Below are 12,637 nucleotides of genomic sequence, written 5' to 3' on the forward strand. Positions count from 1 at the left end.
CCTCGCAGTGACAGGGATGCTGCCCGCGGAAGGGCCCCGTTGACCCACGAGGACGGAGCAGCTGAGCCACGGGGTGGGGGGGGGGGGGTGGGCATCAGGGGCTGAGCACTGTGCTTGTTTTGCCCCCCAAAATGTGGGCACCCCCCCCGGGCACCGCAGGGCTTTCACCGCTCCCAGCTCTGCCTCCGTCCCTGCCAGCCCCCAAGGGTGCCTCGTGCCCCACGCTGGGTCCTCGCCTCTTGCTCGCCCCCCCGGCTCTCCCAGCTCCCCCCGCGCCCCCCCAGCTCCTTGTCCTTGGTGGCATCGTGCCCCCCCGCGGCCCGTGGTAAAGGTTTTTCTCCCCCATTCCCCATTCCCCCCCGTTTCTCTCTCTTTCTTTTTGCTCATTCTTTCTCTCTCTCTCTTTCTTTCCCTGCCAGGAATCCCAGTCCCAGATGAACCAATACTCCGTGGCTCTGCTATTTCCCTTTTATTCCCCCCCCCCCACAATCCCCCCCCCCCCCTTCAACGGCGAGATGGGAAAAGACTGAACTAAAAAAAAAAAAAAAAGAAAGAAAGAAAGAAAGAAAAAAATCAAAGCTGCACATATTGGATCCAGATGTGCTCACAGCCCTTTCCAGCAATTTAATTAAATTCCCCCAGACAGCCAGGAGGATTTCTTAATGATCAAATTTCCCTGGCTTTCCTCCTAAAATGCCCCTCTTTCTTCGGCTCGCCGCTGCTCTGTCTCCCTGATGGATCGCCAGCTCGCATTCTTCCCCAGCCGCCCCGCCAAGGCGCTGGGGAGGCAGGGGGCTGATCCCGGCGCTCTGATCCTGGCCGGGCATCGGCACGACGTCCGTGGTGACCCGGAGGGGTCTTTGGGGTCGGGGTCCCCCTCGCGTCCTGCTCACCGGCATCACCCTCCCGTCCCGGCCCCTCCTTGGGGTGAATTCCCCCCAAAATGGGGAAATTTCCCCCGGGGGAGGTTGGACCCGCACGGTCCCCAGAGGTGCTGTGCACGCGGGGATGGTGACGATGGCCATCGCATGGAGGGTTTGGGGGTCCACGGAGGGTTTGGGGGTCCACGGAGGGTTTTGGGGGACCACAGAGGGTTTTGGGGCTGGGGGCAGCAGAAAAGCGCCCAGGCAGCGTGGCCTCCTTGCCCCCTCTGCCTCACGCCGCAGTCTGGAAGCGCTCCACCAGAATAAAACAAACCCCCAAAATAAAGCAAAATAAAACAAAAGTAAATAGGAAATCCGAGGCGGCTTCGGTTAGTGCCGGCTCTCCGGAGCTCCATGCATCTGGGAATTCCACCGGAATAATAATAATAATAATAATAATAATAATAGTAATAATAATAATAATAATAATAATAATAATAATGATAGTGGCAGGGGGGGCACCCGCACCCTTGGGTGCTCCGTGGCGGAGAGAGGTGGTTGGGCAGGGGGCTGCACGGCCACACTGCCTGCGGGGGTGTGTGTGTGGGTGTGTGTGCGGGTGTGGGTGTGCAAGGCCTGGGTGTGAGCGCCTGGGGGCACGCCGGGGGCTCCAGGGGTCTGCACGCGGCTGGTGCACACCTGGGGCGGGCACCTGGTGCGTGTGCGTGTGCGTGGATGGGTGTGCACGGGGTGAGTGCGTGAGTGTGCAGGGATGGGTGTGCACGGGGTGAGTGTGTGAGTGTGCAGGGATGGGTGTGCACGGGGTGCGCGTGTACCCCACGTGCATGCGCCGGGGTGAGCGTGCGCTGGGCGCGTGCACGGCTGGGGGCTGCGTGTGCACCGTGTGCGCGCGCATGGCTGGCTGTGCGCTGGTGTGCACGTGCACTGTGCGCGCGTGCACGGGGGTGCGCGTGCACCTTCGGTGGGCCGTGTGCGTGCCCGGCTGGGCGTTCCCGGGCGCGCGCACCACACCCCCCCCCCTCCGCGCGCGCCCCCGCCGCCGCTCTCCTCCCCCCCCCCCCACCTGCCGCGCGCGCCCCCGCCCCGCGCCCGCTCCCGGCCTCTGCTGCCCCCTGGCGGCCGCGCGAGAGAGACCACGCCCCCTTTAACCACGCCCCCTTTAACCACGCCCCCTTTAACCACGCCCCCTTTAACCACGCCCCCTTTAACCACGCCCCCTTTAACCACGCCCCCTTTAACCACGCCCCTTAACCACGCCCCCTTTAACCACGCCCCCTTTAACCACGCCCCCTTTAGCCACCACCCAATCCACGCCCTCTCCCGTGAGGCCACGCCCCCAGAGGCCACGCCCCCTCCGGGCCCAGCCGCCGGCTTCCGCTTCCGCTCCGGGCGGCGGCGGCGGCGGCGGGCAGGTGGGGGCGGCGGCACCGGGACATCCCCCCCCCCGGGGTCTTCGGGGACCCCCGCGGGCCTCAGGGGGCGGTTGGGAGCCTCTGGGGCCGTCTCGGTGCTGGCTCCCGGGCGCCGCCCCGGGGTTTGGGGGGGTCTGGGGGCTCGCCCTGCCGGTGAGGGGCCTGCAGGGCCCCGGTACCGCGGGGCCTGGGGGCTGTGGGGCCCGGCCCCGTGTGTGGGGCCCGGCCCCGTGCGGGTGGGGCCCGGCTCTGCCCCGCTCTGCCCGCAGGAGATAAGGGCAGTGGGTGGGGGGGGCTCTGCGCTGCCCTTTGTGGCCTTTTACAGGTACGTCAGGAGGCTTTTTATTTATTTATTTTTTTAACTGCCGAATTACTCAAAAGCCGCGTTCGTTTTAAAATAGGGGCGATCCTGTGGAATTCGGGCCCTGCCGGCGTCTGCCCGCCGCGGTCCTGCGTGGGACAAGGCGGCACTGCCATGCGGGGGGCCCCTGGGCGGGAGCACCATGCCCTTCCTGCACGGCTTCCGCAGGATCATCTTGGAGTACCAGCCCCTGGTGGACGAGATCTTGGGGCTGCTGGCGCTGCAGGACGCGAGGCAGAGCGCGCTTGAGAGGTAACGGGATGGGGCTGGAAGCGGAGCTTGGTGCCTGCCCGGTGCTCGGGAGGGGGCAGCCGGAGTTCAGCCTGCAGCGTTGGCGCTGGGAACAAGCCCTGTCCCGGGGAGCTGCCGGTCCCGGGGACCTTTGGGAGCGTGGGGTTGGAGCAGAGCAGGCACGGGGCTGTGTGCGCTCCCCAGGAGCCTGCCTGTGTCAATAAAAGCTGCACTGGGGTTCAGCTGTGCCCCCCCTGTGCTGCTGCTTAACCCCATAGCAGGACAGGAGGAGAGACTGGGGCTTTTTCTTTCTCTTCGGTGCTGCTTTGACCTCTGCAAACCCATCTGAAATGCATGACATTCACCTGAGTAATTTTCTCTCTCTCTGTGCGTTCCCAGCCCTGCCTGCCTGGGCAGCGACAGGAGCCAGCTCTCGGCTGTGAGGCGAGTTTTGGAGAGGGAGACCCACTCCCCGTTCTACCAGGAAGGCGTGAGCTATGCCCTGCTGAAGGTCACCGAGCTGGGGCTCGTCGCCGCCGCAGAAATCCTCCTGGAGTTCGGCGCCGACCTCAGCTTTGAAGGTACGGCTGGTGGGAAGGGGGCTGTGCGGGGCTGCTCCCTTCTCCCTTCTCCAAAAACACCGTGTGTTCTTGCCCCCAGACCCCGTTACCTACTACACCCCGCTGCACATCGCGGTGCTCCGCAACCAGCCGGACATGGTGGAGCTGCTGGTGCGCCACGGGGCGGACATCAACCGCAGAGACCGGGTACGGACCTGGCTGCCTGGGCATGGCTAACCCTTTGCGAGGGATTGTGTGGGGACAGCCCCCCCTGCTCCCCTCTCCCAGGGCCCCCCGGTGCGTCACCTGCTGTTGGTGGCCTCCTGATTGCTGCCTCTGGCCAAACAAACCCGTCCCTGCTGTGGAGTGGTGGGTGGGAGGAGGCTGGTTTAACCCAGCTGTGAACGCAGAGACGCTGTGGAGGGGCTGTCGCTCTTGGTTCTGGGGGGATGGGGTGAAATCTATGCTCTGATGTTGGCCCTGATGAAGCCCCAGCAGGGATTTCCAAGAGGAGCTCACAAAGAGGCGTTAATGCTTGTGGTTTTTTTGTCTCGACCTGCGCAGATCCATGAGAGCAGTCCCCTTGATCTGGCCAGCGAGGAGCCCGAGCGGCTGTCGTGCCTCCAGAGGCTGCTTCAGCTGGGGGCCGACGTCAACGCAGCCGACAAAAACGGTCAGTGTGCCCCTCCAGGTGCTCCTGCAGAGAGCAGGGAGCTGCTTCTGGGGTGAGCGTTTCTAGGTGGAGCACTGTTTTCATCCGAGTATCTTCTCCCACCGCAGGAAAGACGGCGTTGCTGCACGCCCTGGCCAGCAGCGACGGCGTCCAGATCCACAACACCGAGAGCATCCGTCTCCTGCTGGAAGGAGGTGAGGACAAACTCCCCTCTGCACACAAAAACCCCTCTAGCCAGGCTGATTCTTTGTGCAGCACCGGGTGCTGCCCTCCCAGCTCTTTTACGTTCCTGATTTAGCAAGAGGAAAGCCTGGCGGAGGCAGGGTTAGCGCTGTCCTGGTCTCTCTAGCTGCGTTTTTTCCAAAGGATGCTTCCCAGGCAAACGTGTCAAATACAGAAACCATGCTGTCTGCTTCTTGGTTCTGGCAGGAAATGGAATAGGATAAAGAGAAAAATGTCTTTCTCAGAAATCGCGGCCTGCAGCGTGGCTCCTCGTGGAGCACGTGCCGGGCTTTTCGTAATGGGGAGGCAATGGGCTTGTCCTGGTGGCGCTGCTGGGGCAGGCAGCGGGGAGGCTCTGTGGTAATTCTGTGTTCTCCTGGGCCCGTCCCTGCAAGAAGGGAGGAGGGTTTGGTGCTGGGCGACAGAGACCAGAGGCTCAGGGTGTTCTGCAGGGACTGGTGCTCTAGTTTGAAATCCTTTCCCACCAGGCAGCAGCAGCAGCAGGGCTGTGCGCTTACTCTCGTTTTCAGCTCCCCAGTGGGTGCAGCTGTCGCGTGGTGGGCGCGTGATGCATTTAAGCGCCGGGTTTCCTCCCTCCTGAAAATACCGGGGGGGTCCGCGCCTCCCGTGGTGCCTGTCACAAACCCATCCGTGTATTCTCCGCGTTGCCAGCTCTGTTCTCTGCTTCTCCCTCCAGGCGCAGACGTCAGGGCCACCACCAAAGACGGCGACACCGTCTTCACCTACGTCATCTTCCTGCTGGGCGAGGTGGCGTGCAGCAGCGTGGAGGAGGCGCGGGTGACAAACCGCTTCTGCTTCCGCGTCACCCAGCTGCTGCTGGCCCACGGTGCCAACCCCAGCGAGTGCCCGGCCCCCGAGTCCCTCACCCACCTCTGCCTCAGCAACTTCAAGCACCACTTCCCGCTCCTGCGCTTCCTGCTCGAGTCGGGCGCTGCCTACGACTGCTGCCTCCACGGCCCCGCCTGCTGGTCGGGCTTCCAGGTCGTCTTCGAGTGCCTCTGCTCTCACCTCAGTGTCTCCGAAGATGACAGCTTCTACGCAGACCTCATCCAGAAGGGTCAGACTCTGCTGGAGCTGATGATGGCCAGCTCACAAGCCGTCCGGCTGCCCAGCAACTTTGAGGTCAACACCAGCAGCTGCAGGTGCCACGGGGAAAAGATCAGGACTCTCTTCTGCTCCCTGAAGCAGCTGGAGCACACCCCCCAGGCACTGAAACATCTCTGCAGGGTGTTTATCCGGCAGCGCCTTAAGCCTTGGCCAGTAGATGTTAAAATCAAGGCTCTACCTCTTCCGGACAGGCTGAAGTGGTACCTCCTCATCGACCACGCTGCTGTTGGGCACGAGGACCTCTGAGCCCGGCTGGTGCCTCTCCGGCTCCCCTCTCCGCGGTCATGGTGCCCGTGGCCGGCCAGCAGGTGGCTGACCTGCGCCGGTTCTCCCCGCAGCGAGAGGCGCTGCCCTCCCCGTGCCCACGGGGGCCTCTCGGCCGTGTTTCAGGGCTGTGCTTCTCTGTGCACGGTGGTGCCCGCGTGTCCGTGGAGGCCCTGAAACGAACGTGCTTATTTTTGAGTTTATTTTACACCAGAAGGAGTCCAAGGGGTGCTCCCGGGGCACGCTGTGGGGGGGTGGAGAGGGCCGCTGGGAATCGGGGAGGTGGACGCTGGGGAGAAAGGTTTGCGGGGATGTTAGGTGGAGGGCCGGCGGGGCAGCGTGACTGCACAGGTCCCCTCCTTCCAGCCCTGCTGGCTTTGGGGTGGGCGAAGCAGTGCCTTGGACGAGTGGCAGAGCCGTGAGGCGCCTCGGGGTGCCGAGGGAAGAGTTGCTGCCTGAGCAGGAGCACGGAGAGGTGCCGAGGGTCTGGCCCAGTGCAGCCAGACCTCCAGGGGAGCGCCGGCAGCCAGTTCTGTGCCTCCTGCTCTGTTGGGGGAGGCAGCTGAGGCGGAGGCGGGTCCTGCCTTGATGTGGTGCTTTCCTCCTCACCTGGGCTTCTGAGAACAGGAACGTGGAGGGGACGGGGGGAAGCAGGGCTGGCAGCAGCAGCCTGGCTGTTGAGCGCCCTCAGAGCTTTTGCCAAGAGCACTCGATCCTCTCGGCACAGGGGAACATCCACCAAGGTGTCTTGGAGGCGCTGGGCTCCGAGACAAGCAGATGAGCGGCTGTTCCTTGGTGTGTTGTGTGTGCAAGGAGGAGGAACGGGCAGCTAACTGCTCGGTGCCTCGCTCCTCCCTGTCCCTTGGCCCGTTACGCGCTCCTTTCCCTGCCTGACTGCACGCTGGACGTCGAGCTCCAGCGCCTCCTGCCCAGGAACAAAAAATTGCAGCAGAGCTCGGGGTTTTCTCGCCAGGCTGCTCCAGGAAGCCCCGACCTTTGGAACTGTGCCTGAAGGTCCCGAGTCCCAGCCTGCCACAGCTGTCTGGCAGCTCCTAGGCATCTGCTTCCTTGTGAAGACCAAAAGATGCCGCGGAGCTGAGCCTTTCCCACAGAACAGGTGCAAAAGAGGAAGGAAATCTCCCGTCAGCAGGTATTTACAGCAAGCAGAGCTGGGATCCGCAGGGGTGTTTCCCCACCCTGCCCTCCTGGCAGCAGCTCCTGTTCTTCACCTTCTCCCACCCCGCGGAATCGGGGCTGTGCGTCTTGAGGAACTGATGTTTAAAAAAAACAAAACGAAAATGTGAAATCCTCCCCCTCCCCCCGCTGTCTGGAATTGGAAAAGAGCAATTAAACAAGGCCTTTTGTAAGCGCAGCAAGGGGCTTGTTTCTTCGGCAGGGGGGTCGGGGTGGCGAGGGGCTCCACGTGGGACCTGCCTGCTCCTCGTCTCGCATCTGTGCTGGATGGGAGGAATTGCACGGGCCGAGCCGCAGCGGTTCTGTGCCTGGGCTCACCCCGGGCCAGCATGAGCAGTGCAGCGTTGGGCAGGCACAGGCCAGGGGCCAGGCTTGGCAGAAATGCCCTGGATGTGGCAGGGGAGGAGCTGGGAGCGTTCAAAGCCGGGGGGAGCAGCGTGGGGTGTCGGGGGGCAGCTCAGAGCAGGTGCCCTGCTAACACCCGGTGCTCACTGGATCTCTCCTCGGGGTCACTGGGGCTGATAAAAGTGTTGCAGGAGGTAAGGCAGGGCCTTGTCTGCGTTACGTGAACGCTGGAGAACGTGAGGGAGCCAGGATTACATCTACCTTCTGTTTTGCCGCGTACGTGGGAGACCTGCTGATGGGTTTAAAAGCCCGCCTCCGAGCCCCAGAAGCCGTAAGGAAACGGCAGAGGTTTCTCCTGTTCGCCTTACCCAGCTTGTCGCTGAGTTAAACCCTCACTTCCGTGAGCAGCAGCGAGTTCGTGAGTGGGAAAGGGGCAAACTCCCGAGCGAGGAGGGGGCGTCCGGCCCGTCGCAGCCGCACCAAGCTCCTGTGCACGAGCAGGGAGCACCTTGGGACCCTTCTTGCTCTCGGCGGTGTCAGGCACCCGCACGCAGAGCCCCCGAGTGTGGCGGCAAACCAACGGCGCTGCGCCTGACAAAGCCCGCGTGTGGAAGCGCGACAGCAGGAGCGTGTATTTGGCAAACACCTCTTTTTTTTTTCACAACCAGCAGCAACTTGGAAGACAGAGCCCCGTCCTCACCACCAGCCCTGGAGAAGGGGGAGTCGCGACGCCCTCGCCGCCGGCTACCCCCCTGCGGTGAAGGCACGGTCCTCGCCCCTCCCGGCCCCGGCAGGACTCGCTGTCCTTGCCCGTGCTGCTCCGAGCTGGCCCCGGAGAGACCTCCTCCAGCCGCCGGGCACCCTCATCTCATGGCGAAGGTGTAGACGTGGTAGATCTCGTCGGGGAAGTTCTCCTGGCGCTCCTCGGCCAGGAGGTGCAGCCCGGCGCGGCGGATGATCTTGCGGACCACGTCCAGGTCCCGGCAGACGCTGCTGTCCACATCGTCCATGATCACGCCCTCCTGAGCCATGTTGTCCTTGATGACCACGATGCCGTTGGGCCGCAGCCCGGCCCGGCAGCGCTTCAGGAAGTCGGAGAGGTGGTTGTCGGTGAGGTGTCCTGGGGGGCAGAGCGGGGGTTAGCGGGTGTGAGACCCCCTGGGCAGCACGATGGACGAGGGGAGGAGAAGGGGAGGCTGTGTTGGGATCCCTCCTGATCAGAGCAGTCACATTTTTGAGTTGTTTTCAAGGGAAAGCTTGGGGGTGTCCAACTTGTGTCCCGTGGGCTCAATCCAGCTCTGTCCCACCCACCCTCCTGCTCTGGTCTTGAGGATTTGGGGGAGAAGACCCTACGGTGTGACACCCTCCATGGGGCAGGTCCCAAGCCCAGCCCCACCCCAGTCCTCCCACTCTCCTCAAGCCCCCCCTGGTGCCCGTGGGGCTGGACGGGGAGAGGACAGGCCACCGAGCGCCCCTCACCGATGACCCACTGGATCCAGATGACATCGTAGGAGTTGGGCTCGGGGCTGAAGTCCTGGAGGCCGCAGCAGAAGTAGTTGCGCACCCGCCTGCCCTCCTCCCCCAGGTAGCTCTTGGCCTTGGTGAGGAAGTCCTCCGTCACGTCCACCATGTCCACCGTCTTGAAGAGGGGCAGCAGCAGCCGCTTGGTGATGCGGCCGATGCCCGCCCCGCAGTCCAGAGCGCGGGTCGTCCCCGTCCTGTTGGGGCCGTCCTGGAACGAAAACCACGAGGGGCTGAGCTCCCCGGCAAGGCAACCGCGCAGGAGCAGCCCAGAGGGGAGAGCCCAGCTCCACGCCGGGACAAGAAGAGGGCTTTGGGAGCACCTCTGCCCGTTTTACCCACCCGCAGGAACCGCTGCAGGAATTTCCTGGAGCTGTTGATGTCGATGCTGGAGATGTGGCCGTAGCCGCCCAGCATGCCGTCCACCGTGGCGGGCACGTCCTTCCAGTACTTCTCCGCCTTGGAGTAGAACTCAAACTCGTCCTCCACCACCTCGCTCGACATGCTGGCCGAGGGGGGACGTGCCCACGGGGGACTCGCTGCTCTTCCACGAGGGGAGAAACCACAAGTCAGGCCCGAAGCCCCCCCCCCCCGACCCAGGCAGGGCTTTGGGTGAGCCCCCCAGCGGGACAGCACCACCACCAGCCCCAGGGCGGTGCCACAGCTGTGGGATCAGCTCTCTGCGCATCCCGACGTGTGCCTGACACCCCCTTCCCTCCCAACAGGGCTACTTCAAACCCTAAAAACTTCTAGGAACAACGAGCAGGAACAAGGACCTCAATCTTGGTATTTTTGGAGACCCTCCCGGGCAGGGATGCCTTAAGCCCGCTCAGCAACATACCCCAAAATACCCAATTTTATTTTTTGAAGGCTGACCCACCCTTTTCACCTCTCCTGCCTCCTCTCTTAAGAGCGTTAACAGCTCAACACCTAACCGGTGGGGGCAGCCCCACCGCTCGCCTCCGCTTCCAGCGGGAGTTTGCCAAAAGCTCCCCAAAGCCCCCACCCGAGGGCCGTAAATCTCGGCCGCGCCCGGGAGTTAAGGTATTTGCGATATACCAAAACCAGGCTCTAATCGGCGCTACGAGCCGCAAATCCCCCCCAGACACCCCATAATTCACCCCACCGTCGGTTCGGTTAACGCCGCGGGGACCTAGCGGCGCGATTTGAGGTGGCCAAAGGCTAAATTCAGCCCCCCCAGGCGCCTTCGCGCGGAGCCACGCGGGGCTCGTGGCGTCGGCGCGCTGCCAGACCCCCCCCCCCAAGTCAGGCGCAAAACCTGCTCGTGGGGGGGCTCTGCGCGGGTCGGGGGGCGCTGGGGACCTCACCTCAGTGCTCGGGGGCCAGCTTGGCGCGGAGCCGGTCTGCGCTGTGCTCTGGGGGGGGGGGGGGGGGTAGAAAAAGCAGGTTTTTAGCCCCAAAATAGTGCTGTAGGTGGGCGTGAAACCAAGCGCAGCCCCGAGGAGGCGGAGGTGAGAGCCCTGAGGTGAGAGCCCCCCCCCTATGGGCACCCCCTGGCCCCACAGCCCCGTTTTGGGGGGGCTGCGGGTTAGGGAAGGGGCCCGGTTTCGGGCCTGGGGACCCCCCCCTTCCCCAGCGGGGGTGGCGCAGGCACTGCCACCCTCACCTCTGGGGGCCTGGGGGGGGGCCCGGTGCTGGGGGTGCCCGTGTGTGTGTCCCCCCCCCCACCCCGGTTGGGGGGTACTGGGGGGTCCCGGTGCTGGGGGGGGGGGGGCACATAAACCGGGTGGGGGGGCCCTGGTGAGGCAGCGAGGCCTACAACGGAAACCTGCCCCCCCCCCGAGCTGCGGGCTCGGTGTGGTCCCGGTGTGTGCGGGGGGGGGGGCCCCGGTGAGATGCGGGGGTCCCGGTGTGGGGGTTCCTTGGAGGGGCAGTCCCGGTGTGGGGGTCCCGGTGCCGCAGCTCCTCCCGCCCCCCCCTCCTCCCCTCCCGTACCCGGTCCCCCGGTGCTCGCCCCCTCCCCTCCCCGCCCGGTGCCCCCCCCCCCCCAAGCACCGCGCGGCCCCGACCCCCCCCCCCCTCCCCCCCCGCTCACCGGGCGGCCGCGGGCACCAACCGGGCGGCGGCGCTCGCCGTGACGTCACCGCGACGGCACACGCCGGGGGGGGCGGGGCTTCCCTCCGTTACCGGCGGGGGGGGGGCACCGGGCAACCGGGGGGGGGGGGGGGCACGGAGTGGGGGGGGTACGGGGGGAGCATGGGGGGGGGCTGGGAGCGGGGATCCAAAGGGGGGGGTACGGTGTGTGGGGGGGGGCACCGTGAGCCCGGTGCCGTCCCGTCCCGGAGCGCCGTGCCCCCCCCCGGCCGCGCGGTGCCGCTGTTGTCCCGCTGTAGGAGCGCGGGGCTGCGACGGGCACCGGCTGCCGGTGGCCGGGCCGGGCCCGGGTGTCCGCCCCCCCCCCCCCCCCCCCGCGGGGACAGGGCTGCCGTCGGGGGGGGGGCCGCTGCGCCCGGCAGGCACCGGCACCGGCACCGGCACGGCGGCAGAGCCCCGCGGTCAGCCTGTGGCAGTGCCCCCCCGCTGCTGTCCCCACACACAGTCCGTCCTGGTGGCACCACAACACTTAAAGTCCCCCGGCCTGTCGCCCCCCCGGCCCGTCAGCCCTCAGCCGGTCACCCCCTGGCCCATCACCCCTTGTCCCGTCGCCCCTCGCCCCCTTGTCCCTCGTCCCGCCACTCCTCATCTTGTCACCCCTCAGCCTGTCACCCCTCGTCCTGTCACCCCTCATCCCATTGCCCCTCATCCTCTCACCCCTCGTCCTGTCACCCCTTGTCCTGTCACCCCTTGTCCTGTCACCCCTCATCCCATTGCCCCTCATCCTCTCACCCCCCGTCCTGTCACCCCTTGTCCTGTCACCCCTCATCCTCTCACCCCTCGTCCTCTCACCCCTCGTCCTGTCACCCCTTGTCCTGTCACCCCTTGTCCTGTTGCCCCCCGTCCTCCTGCCCCCCGTCCCGTCACCTCTCCCCACAAAGCCCTTCTTCTCCCCCCCCAATCATGCCCCAACCCCCCCCCCCGTTTTTGCCTCCCCTCACCCCATCCCACCACTGCCCCCCTGCCTCCATGCCCATCCCACCCACGACACCCCCCCGTTAGTCCCACATTAACGCAGACCACGGCCCAAAATTGAGACGGAAACAAAAAGCAGGATCAGAAATGGGCCGAACATCCCCAGGCGCCCACAGGCGCCTGGGCCAGGACACAGCACCCAAGCCCCAGGGACACTGCAGGGCCCCAGCACCCGGTCTGGACGATGGGAAATTGCCCCCAAATTGCTGCCCCCACACCTCCGAGGGCCATGGAGACCCCCGAGGACAGAAGGGGCGATGGGGCCGGCGGGGGCTTCGCCTCTCTGAGCTGTGGAAGGCTCCAGAAGGCAGCAGCTTGCCCTTCTCACCCAGCTCTGGCTGTGCCAGGCTAACGGCCCTTGCGATTTTACCCAACAGAAAGAAAAAGCTACGCACGGAGCGCTTTTTTTTTTAATAAAAACCCCCCATCTCACAGCAAACCCAAGTATCCCCTCCCCAGCCCAAGGCGCTGGCCACCCAGCTCCGAGCCCCCAGCCGGGTTGTGCAAAACCGAGTGAAAATGTGGCAGCTCCGGCGGCCTCCGTGCCCAGCCTCGGCTCAGCCTCCCCGTGGCCGCGGGCTCCACAGCTCCCTGCTGCCTGGAGTACTTCTCCTCCAGCCGGCTTCAGTCCTGTCCCTGGGTGGCTCCGTGCGCCAGCAGCCAGCAAACACCCCCCGGACCCCATCGCCAGCCCGTTTCTTCCCTCGCACGCTTGCCTCCTGCTCCCTTCGTTCGCCGCCTCTCAGGGCAAT

General features: G+C 65.1%; 2 protein-coding genes and 1 long non-coding RNA gene across 7 annotated transcripts in view; 2 read left to right on the forward strand and 1 right to left on the reverse strand.

Moving 5' to 3' along the window:
* Positions 1 to 2,209: 2,209 nt before the first annotated feature.
* Positions 2,210 to 7,111, forward strand: ASB6 (ankyrin repeat and SOCS box containing 6). 2 transcript variants are annotated; one of them, XM_080561554.1, is made up of 7 exons: positions 2,210 to 2,296; positions 2,698 to 2,909; positions 3,288 to 3,469; positions 3,549 to 3,655; positions 4,013 to 4,121; positions 4,229 to 4,315; positions 5,041 to 7,111. In XM_080561554.1, exons 2-7 carry the CDS (start codon positions 2,800 to 2,802, stop codon positions 5,715 to 5,717), a joined length of 1,272 nt encoding a protein of 423 aa, XP_080417680.1. In that variant the 5' UTR covers positions 2,210 to 2,296; positions 2,698 to 2,799; the 3' UTR covers positions 5,718 to 7,111. The 2 variants fall into 2 exon arrangements, with proteins under 2 accessions (XP_080417680.1, XP_080417681.1); XM_080561555.1 differs by lacking the exon at positions 2,210 to 2,296 and adding an exon at positions 2,311 to 2,391.
* Positions 7,112 to 7,885: 774 nt separating this feature from the next.
* On the reverse strand, positions 7,886 to 10,943 carry NTMT1 (N-terminal Xaa-Pro-Lys N-methyltransferase 1). Of its 2 annotated transcripts, none has more exons than XM_080561557.1 (5): positions 10,852 to 10,943; positions 10,124 to 10,171; positions 9,138 to 9,334; positions 8,754 to 9,006; positions 7,886 to 8,394 (listed from the first exon to the last, which is right to left on the reverse strand). In XM_080561557.1, exons 3-5 carry the CDS (start codon positions 9,297 to 9,299, stop codon positions 8,138 to 8,140), a joined length of 672 nt encoding a protein of 223 aa, XP_080417683.1. In that variant the 5' UTR covers positions 9,300 to 9,334; positions 10,124 to 10,171; positions 10,852 to 10,943; the 3' UTR covers positions 7,886 to 8,137. The 2 variants fall into 2 exon arrangements, with proteins under 2 accessions (XP_080417683.1, XP_080417684.1); XM_080561558.1 differs by having other exon boundaries at positions 9,138 to 9,339; positions 10,852 to 10,933.
* LOC308180266 overlaps positions 10,192 to 12,637 on the forward strand; it is a 29,777-nt gene continuing 27,331 nt past the window's right edge. For all 3 annotated transcript variants that reach the window (XR_013940851.1, XR_013940852.1, XR_013940853.1), the window contains exon 1: positions 10,192 to 10,281. This is a non-coding gene — a long non-coding RNA (uncharacterized lncRNA). The remainder of the gene's footprint in view (positions 10,282 to 12,637) is intronic.

Source organism: Anser brachyrhynchus (assembly GCF_964034855.1).
Source record: "Anser brachyrhynchus genome assembly, chromosome: 19".
Lineage (NCBI taxonomy): Eukaryota > Metazoa > Chordata > Aves > Anseriformes > Anatidae > Anser > Anser brachyrhynchus.